Below are 18106 nucleotides of genomic sequence, written 5' to 3'. Positions count from 1 at the left end.
ATGAGGTTTCCATGCCTAAACTGCTGCTCCAGCTGAATCTGTGCCCGGGTGAGGGCCCAGATGCTGTGCTGGCCACCTCCTGGGTGTGGTTTCTGCTCTCCAGGCACAAGGAAGCAGGGTTTGTGAAAGTGGGGTTGAGAGGGTCTGCTGGACCCCAAGCCGTGTCCGGAAGCATCCTTGGTCTACATGTGGGCTAACTTTCCCCTCATGGCCTTCACTTTCTTACCTCCTCTCCTTCCTCACAACTGGAGCTATAGATTCTAGTCTCAACATTAGGTGCACCAGAAGGAGAAACTGAGGCAACTTCCTCTTCAGTGGGAAATTAACATGCCCGTCTCCCCTCTCAGGGCCTCTCAGGCTGGAGAAAAGTCTGTAGGAAAACTGACATGATACAGAGCCCATGGCCTCAAAGCCAATTCAGATCAAGGTGCTTGTTGCTGCTGTCCTTGGCCTTGCCTCCAGCACAGAGGCCATGAATGTAGTCAGCTACGGTAGGTGTCTCATGGGCCAACCAGACCTCATGTAGGAGCTGAGTTGGCCTGGAGGGGAGTCGTTTTGTACCTCACAGTTTCTCTCTATAGACCAGCAGTGGCCCTGAGGCCCGTGAGAACTGAGCATGAGTAATGCATGTCACTCACAGCAGTGATGGTAAGGAGGTGGCTGGGGCCCTCCAACCTGATCAGGAGCCTCTTCACTCGCACACCTGTTGGAGGTGAACCTGTTAATTTCCAGCACATTTGCAAGCCTGAGGCTCCTATTTTCAGGGTACTGTCCCAACCCAGCTCTGGACCCCCTGACAGCCTAGTTCAGGCATGGGGGGCGGGGCAGGCATAGGCCAGGTGAGGAAGAATCTGCCTGTTTTCTCAGTCGAGGCAGGGGGAGATCACGAGAGCTCCCTTTGGAAGAAATGGAGATGCTTCACGCAGGCCTCTCTTATCTTTGTCAGGAGTATTCTTTCACTTTCCTGAAATTTTCTGTTTTTTTTTTTTTTTTTTTTTTTTAAGGTGGCTGAAGAAACAAAAGAAAGAAAATTGAGCCCAGTATTTTCCAAGGCAGTAGAGTATCAGTCAGATCCACCTAAAGTAGAAAGATTGTTGCAGAGTGAAAAGATGTCCACGCCAAGGGTCTAACCAATGGTATATTCATTGCAAATAGATTTCTCTACACTTGAATGATGACCACATGTCCAGGGCTCAGGTAGGTCCTGGGCATTTGCTGCCCTGGGTGTTAATGTGCCATTGACCCTCAGAGATACAGGGGCTCAGACACTCGAGTTGGCAGCCTTCCTAAAGTGAGATTAGCGTTTGGTGACCTCTCATCACATTGTGAAAGTCTAAGGGTAAGAGGAGATTGTATGCCTTAGGACTGGGGTGACTGCTGAGCCCTGGCTCTCCCAGAGTGAACCCCTATCCCGGTGCTGACGATGCCAGGCTGTTATCACTGGGCACATCGCAGCCTCTGAGGATGGACTGCATCTAATGTGCCTCTTATTCCCCAGCACCAGGCACGATGCCCGGTCCATAGTAACTGAGCTGAGCTGGCATAGCGGTGAAGGCAAGAGCTGGTACTGGACCCTGTGGCCCTGACAGCTTTACCTACCCGGAGTCCCAGTACAGGGAGGTGGGGGTGGGGCGGTGTGTGGCACACATGGGGAGCAGAGTTCACAGCAGGACTGTGGCTGCCATGGGTCAAGGGAGGACTGCCTCAGGGTAGATGTGGAGACCAGTGCATGCCCGGCAGGACGTCCTCGGGCCTGTGGGGAATACATTCAGACCTCCTACTGAGGCTGCGGAACACGGATCGTGGCAAAGAGGCCTTTGGCCCATTTCTAATCCCAGGATCTCTCCAGAAGCCTCCTCAACGAGCACTTCTCCTGACCTCTTTGCTGCCCACTGGTCCAAGCACGGAGGCTGCTGAGGATGCCAAGGGGGTCAAAGTTGGTCAGAGAAAGCTTTCCCTAGGCGAATTTTTAGCCAAGATTTGAAAGCTGTGGACGTGGACAGACAGGCAGGTGGAAGAACATAGAAGCGCTCCTTGTTTGGAACAGAGAGGCTCTCGGGAGCTAATCGTGGAGGATGGCTGAAGGAGTGTGCGTGGCCACTGAGGAAATGCCGAGAAGTACTGGGATTTGAATACAGAGTGAAGTAAGTCAGAAAGAGAAAAACAAATACCGTATGCTAACACATACATATGGAATCTAAGAAAAAAAAAACAAAACAGTCATGAAGAACCTAGGGGTAAGAGGACACAGGAAGGGGGAAGGGTAAGCTGTGACAAAGTGAGAGAGTGGCATGGACATATATACACTACCAAACGTAAAATAGGTAGCTAGTGGGAAGCAGCCGCATAGCAGAGGGAGATCAGCTCGGTGCTTTGTGACCACCTAGAGGGGTGGGATAGGGAGGGAGGGAGATGCAAGAGGGAAGAGATATGGGGACATATGTATATGTATAACTGATTCACTGTGCTATAAAGCAGAAACTAACACACCATTGTAAAGCAATTATACTCCGATAAAGATGTTAAAAAAAAGGAAACCCTTCAGCAGAAGCATGTGCTTGGCCCTACAGGGCTTCTTCAGATGAGCCATGTGGCTGTAAGGTTGGAATTGTCCATGGAAAAGAGGAACAAGGGGTCAGGGATACTTACTTTCTCCCTCCCATATTCAGTTTCCCAGTGATCAAAGTTTGTTCCATGGGAATTAGCACACCACACTTAAAAAAAAAAAAAAAAAAAAATACTGGGATTTGAGCTGACAGATACTAGCGAGGCTGTGGGTTCCAGGGCAAGAGACTGTCATGATGAGGTTGGCGTTTCAGCCACGTGGTTTTAGTCTCTGTGGAGAGGTGGGTGAGATGAACTAAGGGACGGGAAAGCTCTGGTGGTACATTTAAGTGGCGGTGAGGGAGCTGGGCGTGAGGAAGGCAAATGCAGATGGACAGAGCCTACTCCCTGCCCTGGGAACTGGAAGAATAGCCATGCTGGTGGCCTGTCACGATCACACCAAAGGCCTCGTGATGTCTTCAGCCCTCTTCTCATTTAACCTTGGGGTTGGGCACAACAAAGCAACCAGAAGAGGAAACGTCTGCTTGTTGGAGCCCAGGACCTGAGGTGCCCAAGGGGAGCCTAGAACCTTCCGCGCTCACACAGAGGCTTCTTTCCAGTCAGGCAAAGAGCCCCAATACCAACCTCACCGAGAACATCAGACATTCGAGTTGTTAGGAATATTTATTTTTTTCTTCTTAAAAATGTACAAAAAATAAAATAACTGTATTTATAGTTTATAGATTCCCCCTCTCCCATTTACAAAACTATTAAGTTACATTTGCCTTTTTTTTTTTTTTTTAACACGAGAGCAAATTGTCCATCTAGCAGTCTTCCTTGCTTGTCTTTAAGAAAGGGCTGTTCATAGAATTTGGCACAAGCCCTCTGCTTCTGTTGCATTTGCGTAATTTTAAATAAGAAGGAAAATAAATGTTTGATTCAGTTCATGCTTCTTAAGTTTCTGGGCTGGGGACGTGCCTTAGTCTTTTAGGATCCAATTCCAAGATGATACCCGACTGCATTTTTCTGTTGGACCCAATTCCTAAACACCCATAAAGTCTAAGCAATTTGGGTAAGTATAAGAAAAATACTTGTTTCACATGTCCCTCGTCTTACGTGAATTTTTTCTTTAAAGCTTATTTATTAAGGGACATAAAAAGAAGAGGAGGCAAGTTTTCCTATCTCTCTGGAGTGTTTTTCTCGGACAATTTTGCTCATCAAAGCTCTGCTGATATACATAGTGAAGGCCACATCGAAGCTAAGCCATGGGCACACTGAGAACGCAGAGGGGACATGGTAAGATGGGGACGGATCAAATGAGAGGGGACACTGCACCACCCTTTGCTGGCACTGACCTCATATGCTTTGTTCTGGCAGTGGTCACCGCGATCACTGCCCAGGGACCTGGGACAAAGGCAAAAGCCTCTTTGATTCATCTTCTGCCTAGGGCAGGATTAGCCAACATTTTTTTCCACAGAGGCTGGAGAGAGAAGGCTTGGTAACCCGTATCAGATTGCCAAAGATTTTCTCTTTCTCCTATTCTGGAGTGCTGTGCCCCGGCCCAGTGGTATTCGCCATTACATCTGCCGATCACGTCTGGAACCAGCCCTCAGGCAAGGAGCATGGGAGGCGCATTGTATATCATGCACTCCCAACAATGAGCCCCATTAGTACCCAGGAGGGTCCCCAAGATGCCAGTCCAGGGCATGGCAGTCACAGAGTGGAGGAGGAGGCGACAGACTGGAGCAGAGGTGAATCCAGGATGTAACCTTTGGCACCACGGAGAGGGTGATGTGTCCAGAAGACACGGAAAGGTGCCTGCTCACCACACCCAGAGATCTTCCTAGGCTCTGCACCTGCCCACCATTCCATGCAAGTCCTCTGCAGCCTCCAGGACAAACAGCTGGACTGGAGGCAGCCCTTCCGTCCAGCTCTGGGCCTCAGGGGCAATGGGGTGGGAGGGCAGGGAGCCCTTGAAGAGAAAGCCCCCAGGTAAGACATCAAAGTGCTTTACAACCAAATGGGTCCTTACAGAGAACCTGTCCTAGTCCTGGGACCTTGGGTGGAGGGTGTGCTCGCTAGTAGAAAGCTAGCGCTTCAACCCACAAAGGTGAACACAGACCCCTAGACCACGTTCCTGTCCCCTCAAAGAGAGCTGTGGCCTGGACGGTCCATGACATCGTGATCGTTTGGGGAAGCATTTCTTTTCATCTGCTACAGCACCCTGCAGAAGGGCAAACCACCTCTCCGTCCTCCTCTGGACGCTGCTTTCCGAAGAGCCAGGGCTCTCGGGGCATCCTCGCTTGCTCCCTCCACATCCAGCATCTGGGAGCAGAGGCGGCAGAGCCCGGCCTCTCCCGTGCCAGCTGAGCCCCAGGAGGCCGCCGTGGCCTGGAGACTCAGAGCTGAACTGTCGGCCTCGCTCTCGGGACCACAGTTGGGCTTTAAGGGGGCCACTTGTGATGAAGGACGTGCTTGTAAACTGCGAGGCACTCACAGTGGCCAGGATCCTCACGATAGCCAAGGAGTTCTGCAGCGGGCCCAAGAGACGCGGCCCTAGTGGCAACCCCCCTGCGGTCTCTCCAGAAAGTTCAGGCGGTGCCGACACCAAAGCGGGAGGAGCTGGGGCCTCAGACAATCTCACCTTTGCCACGACACAGCTCAGAAGGAGGGTCAGGCAAAGCGCATCGCCGTGAGATAAACTCAGTGGCCTCCGGGGCGAGCAGTGCCCGTGGAAGGGGAACAGGGCGCCCTCTGCGGACAGGGACCGAGGCCCACGCATGCCCACGGGAGTAGCTGTCTCGGCGCCCACCGCAGTCACCCGACACCCCGAAGGCCACTTCCGTCGCCCAGCGCGTCTCCTGAACAGCACAGAGGCAGAAGCCTCTTGGAGAAAGCAGGGTCTCCAGGTATGTGCCTCCCCCGGCCAGTGGCAGTAAACATGCCCACATAGCACAGGTAGAATATATTATTGCCATATTATAAACACTATGTACACGGGTAGCCAGGCACACCTTCTAGGTTACTTACTAATTACACAGTGGCTGAATGTCTTCCTGTACACGGCCTGCTGGCCACTCACCGGGAACCCCTGGGGGTATCGGCGAGATGACCGTCCCCGAGCAGCCTGAAGGTTTCTCACCAGGAAGGGGCGTCCACCTCTCCCCCGACCTCTGATGAAGGAAATGGCTCGTTCTGTCCGTCCACTCAGGAGACGTAAGGAGGCGAGACGGCAGGGGCGAGCATCCTCAGGCCCTTCGGGATGAATGGATTGAAGGGGAGGGCTCTGGACAGTGGCACCTGGAGCCGGCAGTGACCTGCAGAGCCCTGGCGGGCCTGGGCCCTGGGCTCCGTAGAAAGGTGGACAATAAATAAGGATCCAACAGGCGCAAGGCCCTTTCCCGAGGCGCTTGGGCTGCGGCTCCACGGCAGGAGCCGGCGGGTGGACCAAACGCACGGACCAAACACGGGGCTTCGGGCCTCGGCCCGCTCCCCAGCGCGGTCGTGTAACAGCAGTTGTGAGATGGGCTGGGTGGGCCTGCAGGGCCCGGGCTTCCGGCTGCCCCGGGGAGAAAGGCCCTGAGGGCTGCTGCCCGGAGCAGGGCTCAGATCTCCATGAGCGTGATCTTGAAGCCCTCCACCGTGCTCTCCATGTTGAGGATGAAGGTGTCCTCATTCGAGTAGTGCTCGATGATGTTGTCGTCCATGTTCACCAGGATCCTGCCGGGGATGGGGGAACAGAGGTGCCGTGACCAAGGCGCTCGGTGCAAGGGCAGGCTCCCGGCTGGGGGCTCCCTCAGCCACACTTTTGCAAGGGAGGCCAGGGAGGGGGGCGGGGGCTGGAGGGGAGAGGAGACAGGCAGGGAGAGAGGCTCCCACTCTGCAGCAGCCCCCAAACTGGCCCCCAGAAGCCACTTTGAGGAAAGCAAAACCTCGCTTTCTCAGAACTAACTCCTTTATGAAACAGGATTTCAGAGCTCATTCAACCCAAACCTTCTGCTTTCTAGATTGGTAAAGTACAGCCCAGAAGTTAACAGAGCCTGAAATCACAAAGTTAGCTATTGACAGGGCCAGGTCCCCGAACTATTTTCATTAAACCATATTGCCTCTTGAAAATGCATTTTAAAAAAGTACTCCACACTTAGGAGAAGAGGAAGATAAACAAGAGCTTCAGGTACCCTTCCTCAAGCATGTAGTGTGTTCCAGTGTTTTGGAGACCTTGTGTTCAGTCCTCAGGGCAACCTTGAAGGCAGGTGCGGTCATCACCACTTTGCAGATGAGAAACCTGAGCTCAGCAAGGTGAGATCGAGTCCCCAGGTTCACTCAGCTGCTTCACTGCTGAGCTAGGTTTTGAAACTGGCTTTGCCTCACTCTGAAGTTCATACTTTGACCACATGTGACCTACTCCTTGGTTAACCATCTGTGTTGGGCTTGGTTTTAAGAAAACCAACAACTTCCAGGGCCTGTCTGTGATTTAGAAGCCCTTTAACCAATCCCCTTCTCTGAAGTCAGACAGATCTTGGTTTGAGAACTGACTCTCATTTTACAGCTATGTGTCATCAGGCAAGTTGTTTAGCCTTTCCGCAAAAATAAGAATAACAACGCTGCTTTAGACAGTTGTTGTCAGGATTAAAGTATTTAGCCCAGGGCCTGAGACGGGGCTCAGTGGAAGTGAAATGTTACCATCAGCATGTGCATCGACACTGAGGGTTTCTGCTCAACGTGAGACCGTGAGACACCGCTCAAATCTCACCGGCGAAGGAATACCCTCGGCCTCTTGCACTGACTTTGGAAAGAACTGTAACGTGCATTTTAGTGAGCTTTTCAACCAGGGCTCAAGTGGAAAGGGTTTCCTGCTTGGCTCCAAATTAACCGAGAGACCGCATCACTCAAAACGCCTGAGTATCCCAGATAATCAATTTCCTTTACGAAAGAGGCCCAGAGAGGAGTTTAAAGACCTATTTTCTGCTTTTTGTAAGAAGATAGCTCCAGAAGCTGACTCTAATGGAGACCCTCTCCTGGCACTAAATCCAGCTCCGTGGCAACTGAACTTGGAGCCTCATACACAGGAGGCCCTGGGAGGGCTGGAGACAGCAGATGTGCGAGCTAAACACTAGGGCTTTGGAGCCACGGACCTGGGTTAAATCTGCGCCTCACCTACTGAACATGAGACTTTGGGCAAGTTGCTTAGCCTCCATCAGCAATAAATGATGGATAAGAATCTACCTCACTGAGTGGTGAGGGATAATAGAACAATACACATAAAGCACTTAGCAGGGGACCCAGGACCTAGTGAGCACCAGATAAATGAGAGCTGTTGTTCTTAACAGTGAGAACAAGCAGGTCCAGTAATCATTTCGATCATTATGTTAGTAATGACCTCGGAAGAATCCTCTATGCCCTGAATCCTTTGTATTTCTACCGTGCTGCCCTGAAACCAGCCCCAAGGGCAGCACGCGATTCCCTATAAACTCTGCTCTCTGCAGAAGGGCGACCTTGCCACTGTCCCCAGGGCCACTCTCACCACTTCCAGACCCCTCTATTCTACCCACTAATCCTGTCATTGGAGGGGGGCATCTCAGCTGACGTCATGACAATGCACTCTCACCCCCCGCTCTCTCTCATTAAAGGTCTTCAAAATGCGTGGCACACGTAAGCTGCTCAGCACGCCTTTGGAAGGATGACAAATTTTTATAAAAGGCAGACAACAGAACTAACGAAAGACGGGCACCATCTTGTTTTTTTTTTTAAAGGCACTGTATAGACATATCTGATTGGGAAATCAATTTAAGTTCCGTTTCTTTCTTACCCTTTTTTGCTTTTCTTGTAAAGCTTTGTTATCTTTTCCACGGGCAGCCCGTATTTCTCAGATATCTGCAACCAATAACAAAAAGGCAGGTGAGTGTGGAAGGGGGGAGCCAAGCGGAGACGAGAGAAAATTCCAACTTCACTGTCCTGGAAATGTTTCTGGGTGCCAGTGGTCTTCACTCATGAGTCAGACTCAAAAAGACTCATTTCTTTGGACAAACCATAAATCAGTCAACAAAAAATTCACCCACAGGAGAATTTAATCTATGATGAAGGTGTCATTTCAGGTCAGTCAGAAAAAGATGGACTCTAATCATGATGTTGGATTAAATAGGTAGCCATATAGAAAAAAATCAACAAGTTAAGTCAGATCCCTTCTCCACGACTTCCATCAAAATAAATATCACCAAGGATTTACAGGGAAAAGATGAAACCATGCAAGAAGAAACCATGAATCAATTCTTTGTACAGATATCATCTTTAAGTAAGGAAGATGCCAAGCAAGCTATGAAACCTGAAGAAAAAAGGCCAAAATGTAGATAAAGCAGCATAAAATGAAAAATACCAGTATAGGCAAAACCACCCAAAAAGCTGAGGACAAACAATACACTGGGAAACATTTTTGCAACACAAATGACAGACATGGAACTAAACTTTCTTAAGTTAGAAAGAACACCTCCAAATTAAAAAAAAAGGACTAACATGCTCCCTTTGGCAGCACATGTACTAAAATTGGAACGATATAGAGAAGATGAGCATGGACCCTGCACATGGATAACGTGCAAGTTCGTGAACTGGTCCATATTCTTTAATACAAATGAATGTATTTACAAAACAGAAACAGACTCAGACAGACACAGAAAACAAACTTAGGTTACCAAAGGGGAAAGGGGGGAGGGAGGGATAAATTAGGAGTCTGGGATTAACAGATACACACTACTGTATATAAAACAGATAATCAATAGGACCTACTGTATAGCACAGGGAACTATATTCAATACCTTACAATAACCTATAATGGAAGATAATCTGAAAAAATATATACGTATAACTGAATCACTTTGCTGTACACCTGAAACTAACGTAATACTGTAAATCAACCGTGCTTCAATTAAAAGAAAAAGACTAACAATTCAATGGGAAAAGGAAGGCAACAACATAAAGAAGTAATTCACAGAAAAAATACAATAGGACAATAAGCAAATAAGAAAATGCACCACCTCACTCTTAATTAAAAATTCAAATTAAAACAACAGCAGGATACTACCTTTAATCTATGAGACTAACAAAAACTGAAGAATTGATAATACAGTGCCAGCCAAAGGATAAGAAACAGCAACTCTCATAGCCCACAGACAGGAGAGCAACAAGCTCAACCTTTCTGGAGGGAAATCTGGCAGAAGCTATTGAAATTTAAAAGGCATATATCTTTTGACCCAAATAGTCCACATCTAGTAATTTGGTGTACAGAAATACACTCAGATGTATGCAAAGCTCTTCAAAGCATCACTGTTCATAACACAGATAACTGTGTATAACAAACATTCATTAAGCACATTTTGATATTTGCACAGTTGAAAACCACGACGTCATGCAATCATTAAAAGAAATGCAGGACGCCTATATGAGAAAAATGTCCTTAACATACTAAGTGAAAAAACACAAATTGCAAAACACTGTATATAGTGTAATCCCACTTGTATTTTTTTTAAAAAATATATGTAAGTAAATAGAAAATATCTGAAAGACCCACCAATCTATTAACAGTGGCTACCCTGGAAGAATGGACAGAAACAAGGAGATTCTTTTTCTTTTCACATTGTACAATTCTGTACTATTTATTTTTACAGTGACCATGATCCAGTTTTATAAATATAAAACTATAAAGTAATATAATAATAGTTTAGAGATGGATTCTGGAGACACCTACCCAAAATGCTTTTTCTCTCCCAAATCCAATCCACCCACCTCTTGTGAGCCCAGTGGCTGGCAGGGCTCACAAACAGCTAGGGCAGGTGAGGTTTGGGACTTGGATTACTGGGCAGTCTAGCAGGGCCTAGGAAAAGAAGCCAAAGAGCCCTGGGACAAAGGTGGGATAGGTTTGGCTCCTGGGAAGAGCTTATTCTCCAGAGAATCGGATTCCCACCCATCCATCCCTTACACTGCACAGGAAGAACTCCCACCCCCTCCCCCAAGCTCCAAAGGAGCAGAACAGGTGGGCCGAGGAATGAGACAGCAAAGGTAGACTGGGAAACAGGTGGCCTGCCTGTCGCACATCACTGCTCCGTCACTGATGGAACTGCCTCATGGCCATACTGGAGCCCAAATGAGCCCAGCACATAAAATAACATGGCCTGTGGGCAGCAAAGAAAATGGACAGAACTTAACGTGGACGGCATCTGTGTGAACAGAACATAAAAGAGCACTTATGAAGACTGCTGTACAGCACACAAGTATAAAATTCTGATCTAAACATATTATTGAGCTAAAAAATCTGTAAAGGTCAATAAATGAATTGAGGGCCAGGTGGTCGATCCAGCAAACCAATCGGCGTTAGGAAAGATCGATTAGAAAAATCATTTCAAGTGCAGAGCAAAGACACATAGCATAAATGGAAATCATGAAGGGAAAAAAAAGAGAGGTTTGACGAATAGAGACAGCCATACCTGATGTGACTATATCCAAAGTCCCAGACAGAGAAAAAGGAGCAAATGGAGAAGAGGAAACAATTAGACAAATAACAGGAAAGACCCATGTTTTTAGATAGGAGGGGTATCCTGAATCCCAGGAAGGAGCAATGAGAAAAGACCCATGCATCTGGCCACTCTGAAAAGTGCCAGATCTCCAAGGGTAATGAAAATACAACATCCTGGAACCTCCCGGACAGAAAGTACAAGTTACCAAAAAAAGAAAAGAAAAAGAATGAACCTGGCTTCAGTCTTCTCATCTGTAGCACTAGAAACCAAACCGGAATAACCCCTACAGACTACTGAAAAAAGGGACTTTACCCCAAGAATTCTGTACACCAACAAGCTCTCCCTCACTTCTCAGGTTAAAGAATGGCATGTAAGAAACGCATTTCACCCAGATATTCCATTTGAGGAAAATACTCACAAAAGAACTCTAGCTAAACTGAATATGCATCAAAACAAAGACTTCAGCAAAGCAAAGGGGGAAGAAAACAAGCAATCAGTGTTGTACCATAAATATATATATACGTATACACACACACACAGACAGACTATATATACTCTCTATATAACTATAGATTTATAGTTATATCCATATATAATGTATATACATATAGATATATATGGTCCGTATATAGATATATAGAGTTCTAGGTATGTATAACTACCTATATATAGTTAAATGGACTGGGAATGTGAAATAAGTGTTAAATAAGGATTCTTGAAGTAAAAAGAACATAATGGAATCACAGAGCAATAAGGAGAAGAGACTGAAACAATTTAGGGAAAGTAAAGAAAAGATGAAAAAGTGACTTAACCCAACTGCAAAACTAAAGAGAAAGAGGAAACTACAGAGTAAAATAAATAAAAACCAAAACATTTATCGTTGTGAGTTGCTTGGCCTGCAAGCGTTGGGTTTTGAACTTTGGTTGGTGTCATTTGGAACTTCTTTTTAAAATGAAATGGAAAAATAAAGTGTGTTCCTTTTTCGACTCAACATCAGCAAGTTCATATCTCTTAGTCCCCCTTTTCTGAAAGAGAGGTGAATCTGATTCTTGGTTCTTCTCTTTTCAGGGGTTTGACTCCCAGTTTTTCCCAAAGCATGAACGCATATACCTCAGCTCACAGATCAGTTGATAACAGTCAGGAAATTTGCATAAACCTGCATATCTGCCGGAAGTTATGGCAGCAGCCAGCATTCACTGAGTGCTTACTAAGTGCTTAGCATGTCAGCACAGGGAGTTCTGCATCTATTAACTCACTCAATTCTCACATCATTGCAACAGAATAGGTGTTTTTAGGAGACCTGTTTCTCGGGCAAGGAAACTCAGGCTTAACACCCAGTAAGTAATCAGGGTCCCTCAGCTAGGAAGTGGCAGAGACAGGATTTAAAAGGTAACAGTCTGGCAGTCTGGTTTCAGATTCTAAGCTCATAGAGAAAAGGGGCATATGATGGGCCTGTCTGAAGCAGGGCTCATGGACCCCATCCAGTACCAAGAAGCAACTGGCAGAGTTGACACGGGCATCAGGCTGCCGAGGACAACGGTCTCCAGGAGGACAAAGCCCTGCCCTCTGTGCAGTTGGCAAAGGCAAAGGCAGAGGCAGCTGGATAAAATGCCACCCTGACACGGCGTCCTCTGCCTCCACTCCAGGCAAGGAAGTGGGCTTTGCCAAATCCAGAAGCCTGGAAAGAAGTGAGACCGTGCAGGATAGCATGTGGAGGAAGCTGGCCATCTGTCGGGAGATTACGGAAGGAATTCTTCTGCCCAGGAGCTGGATGGTGTCACCACAACACTCCCCTTCCGTGTGCGTGGCAAGCACACGCTTCGTGATAGTTCTCAGAGCGGGGGCATTAGGACTGCTTGGTTTTTTCTTTGTGTTTTTCAAGTAGTCTGGACTGCTCGTATATGTCCATCATTTTTAAAAGCTCATGATCAATATTTTTAAGGACCCCCTAAGACTTCCTTGACGCCCAAGAGGATCCTAGGTCTTGGACATATCTCATCAGTGTGTTACTGGCTAGCTGACGATCTGGAACTTTTAGACTTTTACTTTGTGGAGAGTTCTCTTTGCCCAGAAACCTCACATATGTGACAGGCAGAACTAGAGATTTCCATTGGTTTTCACCAATGTAGGACTCTGTCTGCCTGCTCTAGAGGCATCCAACACAGCTGCCAGCTCTGGAGGCCGATGACTTTGATGTGGAGTTATAAACTGTTCAATGTGGGCTCCAAGGTGCACTTTTGAAAAAGGGGTAGCTCTTGCTTATAAATACTTCCTAGGTGGCTACATCTGACCTGTCAATAGAATTGGGGAGGACAGGCCTGCATCTCCATGCATGAATGACTCAGCTGCATAGAAGGGGGTGCTACCGGGGCCACGAGCCACCTTTTTTCCCTGTGCACCCAGCCAGCTTCACCAAGGGAGAACACCCTTCTCTAGCCCCTCTGGCTTGAGGGAATCTCAATCTGCCTCTCCACCCCATAGCACTTACAGCCGTCTACTACATACATATATATATATATATATATATATATATATATATATATATATATATATTCATTTATACAGTGTTTTTGTATTTAAAATTTTATTTATTTTTATGGCTGCATTGGGTCTTCGTTGCTGCACGCGGGCTTTCTCTAGTTGTGGCGAGCGGGGGCTACTCTTTGTTGCGGTGTGCAGGCTTCTCATTGCGGTGGCCTCTCTTGTTGGGGAGCACGGGCTCTAGGCATGCGGGCTTCAGTAGTTGCAACACACGGGCTCAGTAGTTGTGGCACATGGGCCCTAGAGCACGTGGGCTTCAGTAGTTGTGGCGCGTAGGCTCAGCAGTTGTGGCTTGCAGACTCTAGAGCACAGGCTCAGTAGTTGTGGCGCACGGGCTTAGTTGCTCCGTGGCATGTGGGATCTTCCCAGACTAGGGATTTAACCTGTGTCCCCTGCATTGGCAGGCGAATTCTCAACCACTGTGCCACCAGGGAACTCCCTATATACAGTGTTTCTATGTGCTACTTTAAACACCTTGTATAGGAACTCATTTAATCCTCGAAAACAACCCTACATCTGATTTTATCAGTATCTATCTTCATAATAATATCCCATATTATTATTACTCTCATTTCTGAAACGATGAACCTGGGGTACAGAGAGGTTGAGTAACTTGCCTAGGGTCACACTACTCTGAAGTGTCAGAGCTAGGATTTGAACCCTGACTGTGTGGGATCAACCATCATACACACTACTTCTTGCCTGATGGCTTACTATTGCCTAAGCTTCTTTCCTTTAGTTGTTGTGAGCTGTGACTTGGAATGGTTATTCTTCTTGTACTAACGTTTCATGTGTGGACGTCTCCCTAAGTGGACTTAAGTTGCTCAAGGGCTTAAGCTGGCTCTGCCACTCTGTGGAGCTCAGGAAACCCCACATCTGTAAATGACGGTGATGACATCTGACCTGCCAAGTTCACAGGGATATAGTGAAGCTCAAGTGAAGCAATGCATGTGAAATACATGCCACCCATAGCACTTGGCATGGTGGTACATACACAGTGGATGCTCAATTCAGTCAACAAATATATATGCTCAAACACCTGGGGATACACAGAAGACAGCAAGAGACAAAGCCCCTGTTCTCATGAACTCTACATTCTACTGGGGAAGAGAGAAACAAAAAAGCAGAGTTAACTCAGGGATTGTTTGGGTGGAAGTGAAGGTGACATTTAACCCCACTGTGATCCAGCGAGACCACAGCTACAGAACACTTGTAGAACTAGCCAGATGTCACAAACAGGAAAGGAAGACACCAAGGAAAAAGGCGTAATGAATCAGTTCAGAATTGGTCTAGGTCAGTTGTTCTCACACCTGGCTGATCTCAGAATACCCTGAAGAACTGTTAAAAATACAGATTCCTGGGCTTCCCTGGGGGCGCAGTGGTTGAGAGTCCGCCTGCCGATGCAGGGGACACGGGTTCGTGCCCCAGTCCGGGAGGATCCCACATGCCGCAGAGCAGCTGGGCCCGTGAGCCATGGCCGCTGAGCCTGCGCGTCCAGAGCCTGTGCTCCGCAACGGGAGAGGCCACAACAGTGAGAGGCCCGCGTACCGCAAAAAAAAAAAACCCAAAAAAGTGCAGATTCCTGCTGCTCCACTGCCCTCCCCCACCTCCACTTCAGCAGAACGGGAATCTGGGGTTGAGGACTGGGAATATGCATTCAAAACAGCTGCTAAAGTAATTTCAGCTTCACCACCATCCTAGGTAAGTCAGTTTCAGTAATATGATCTTAAAGGCCAGATTAAAGGTATGAAATTTGTTCAAAGGGCTTCTGTAGCTCATAAATCAATCTTCCAGTCATTTTAGGGTCACTTTAAAAAATCCTAGTTAATTTGAAGAGAGATAGATGGTACCTTTTGTCGTGTTCATTTCTGTTTTTGTTTTCCCTTTATGGGGCTGGGGGCAGATTCAGTAACAACAAACTCCATGCCAATGACAGATCCTGAGAACAGAAGAGATGACCAAACCCTCCAGCCAAGTGTTTCTTAGAGGGTGGTCCTCCGTGCCCTGCTCTGAATTGCCCAACAATGCCAGCCACATTGGTAACATTCTTGTGCTTTTTAAAAAAAATTTCAGGTGAACAAATAATTTTTTTACATATCATATGAATTCCCCACTTAAACCATTTAAAGTGTACAATTCGGTAGCATTTAGTACATTCACGACGTTCTGTGTGGTTCCAGGACAATTCATCACCCCAAAAGGAAGCTCACTAAGTAGACTTTCCTCATTCGCTTTTCCCCCAACTCCTGGCAACAACTAATCTGCTTTCTGTCTCAACGGATTTGCCTGTTCTTGATATTTCCTATAAATTGTATGGTTATACAATGTGACCTTACGTGTCTGGCTAGCAATTCCACTCCTCAGTATACACCCCAAAGAATTGAAAACGAGTATTCAAACAAACACCTGTACCTGGATGTTCTTTGCAGCACTATTCACAATAGCCAAACGGTGGGGGGGGGGGGGGGGGGCGGAAATCCAAATGTCCATCAACGGGTGAATGGAAAAACGAAATGTGGTATATCCATACAATGGAATATTATTCAGCCATAGAAAAGAATGAAGTACTGATTTATACTACAACATAGATGAACCTCAAAAACATTAGGCAAAGTGAAAGAAATCATCCACAAAAGACAACGCAGTGTATGATTCCACTTATAGTCACTGTCCTACACATTTTCACATATTACTCTATAGCCCAATACGCTGTTTCAATGCAGCAGTTTTCCAGACCAACAAAAATTCTAGACTGTCCCTTGCCAGTCCTGCTGTCTTCATCACCACAAAAACCCTGGATCTTCTACAACATAGTTGTACAGGGGAGTCAGATATCATTTTCAATGTAGAGTCATATTCGGATGGATAATACATGGATAAAACATAAAATAACCTCCTGAGCCCAGGTTGGGTAACGCTAGACTAAACAGGGGATGAAAAGGGAGGGAGAGATTTCAGAATCTTACTTAAATCATTTTATAACTCTGCAATTTATATTTTTTTCTTAACCAAAAGAGGTCATATTTTATTTTGGATTACACTATCGCAGCTGGCAAGACACTTCCTAATCGTTTTTGTTCTATATAGACTTGGAAGTTAAACGTATCTAATTTGGTTTCATGCAAAGAGACAAATGGAAACTCACAGTTTAAACTTTCTCTGTGGCATCTGACTCTGATTAGCCTTAAACTGACAGGGAATTGGCAGTTTTACAAAGTGTCCTTCTCCTTAAGATGCTAATAATAAGCCAGACAGGGTGGAAATCAGTGTCCCCATAAATCTCTGCTTTTTCTTTTTCCTTGAGAAAGCTCATTCCAGGGCCATCTCGAAGGCTGCATTTTAAGAAATGGATTTCAGCTCAGGAGACTACATGCCGGTTTCTCGGAGGCTGAAGGGGGTTCATTGCTTACCGCTTCCATCAGGCCCCTCACGGTGGGGGATTTCAACATCAAGGCGTCAAACACATCGTCTGTCTCCTTCCTCACGTACAAAAGCACTGAAAGAGAAGGGATGGGAAGCCGTGACTGTGGAGCCCACGCAGCTGCCCCAGAAGACTGCTTCCCACCAGTGGCTGTTACAGATGAACATTCTGTAACTTCTTCCTGTAACCCCCAACAGAAAAATGTAATTTCCAGCAGGCTGACCCTAAGGAAACCCCAAACCATGTTCTATTGGGTTAGCCAAAAAGTTCGAACCACCCGAACGAACTTTTGGGCCAGCCCAATATTTAAATGAGGGCCGCTTCCATTGGATTTACAGACCTCTTCTTGGAAAAATCATTGTCTTTAAAATAGTGTGGCTGCTACTTCTGCTGTAGGAGCCCCTGGAATGGGTTAAAGGGGGCATGGCAGCGGGTTGATGGGCTGCAGTGCCACCATCTCCTGCTGGGCTTGTTGATAGCCACACCTGCATGCTGGGCTTACAGCTCACCCCCAGGGCCTGCCCAGAGAGGCAGCTCTCATTAACTGTGTATCTGTGGATAGCAATCACTCCGCTAACATAGCAGTAACCATTATCAGGCATCCCAGAGCTTGTACAGACAAAGGCAACCGACTCCCATGACTTTGAGAGAGCCACCCTGAGAAGTGGCTACAAAGGCAAAACAAATAACGGCATTGGTGATAATTACAGTCATTCTCTGTCCTGGAGAACTTTTAATAAACAACGGGCACTGTCACTGACCCTGACTCCTTGTGCCTCTCAAAGCCCAGCTCAGCGTAGGAGCTCCAGGCGAGGGGCTCAGTAACTCCACTGTCCTTTTCCAAAGAAAAGCCACTCCTGGGAGAAGGAGTTCTCTATTGCTGGAAGGCTGCAGTGCCCTCATGTGTCCCTATGACTGAGATGTTTCAAAGGCCGTAACTTTGCATTTTGTCACAGCAATTCCTGATGGCAATTTTTGTGCAGACTTCGCAACCTCAAAATATCTGAAAAACACAAGCTTTGGACCAGCCAGCATGTACTAAATATGGATGTAAGCTACTATTACTTTGGCCCGTGTGATCCTTGATTTCCATATA

General features: G+C 46.9%; 1 protein-coding gene and 1 non-coding gene across 2 annotated transcripts in view; one reads left to right on the top strand and one right to left on the bottom strand.

Moving 5' to 3' along the window:
* Nucleotides 1-6149: 6149 nt before the first annotated feature.
* The window catches only part of GRHL2 (grainyhead like transcription factor 2), a 112282-nt gene continuing 100325 nt past the window's right edge, over nt 6150-18106 (bottom strand). The window contains exons 13-15 of the mRNA XM_065895190.1: nt 17000-17085; nt 8354-8418; nt 6150-6264 (exon numbers count right to left, since the gene is read on the bottom strand). Of these exons, the coding sequence (XP_065751262.1) occupies nt 6150-6264; nt 8354-8418; nt 17000-17085 (266 nt within the window). The remainder of the gene's footprint in view (nt 6265-8353; nt 8419-16999; nt 17086-18106) is intronic.
* LOC136137387 (U6 spliceosomal RNA) lies at nt 9055-9161 on the top strand. The gene has a single exon (XR_010656726.1). It is a non-coding gene; the product is annotated as a U6 spliceosomal RNA (small nuclear RNA).

This window comes from Phocoena phocoena, chromosome 17, assembly GCF_963924675.1.
Source record: "Phocoena phocoena chromosome 17, mPhoPho1.1, whole genome shotgun sequence".
NCBI classification, from domain to species: domain Eukaryota; kingdom Metazoa; phylum Chordata; class Mammalia; order Artiodactyla; family Phocoenidae; genus Phocoena; species Phocoena phocoena.
The sequence above is the reverse complement of the archived record's forward strand: the minus strand, read 5'-3'. Positions and strand labels throughout refer to the sequence as shown.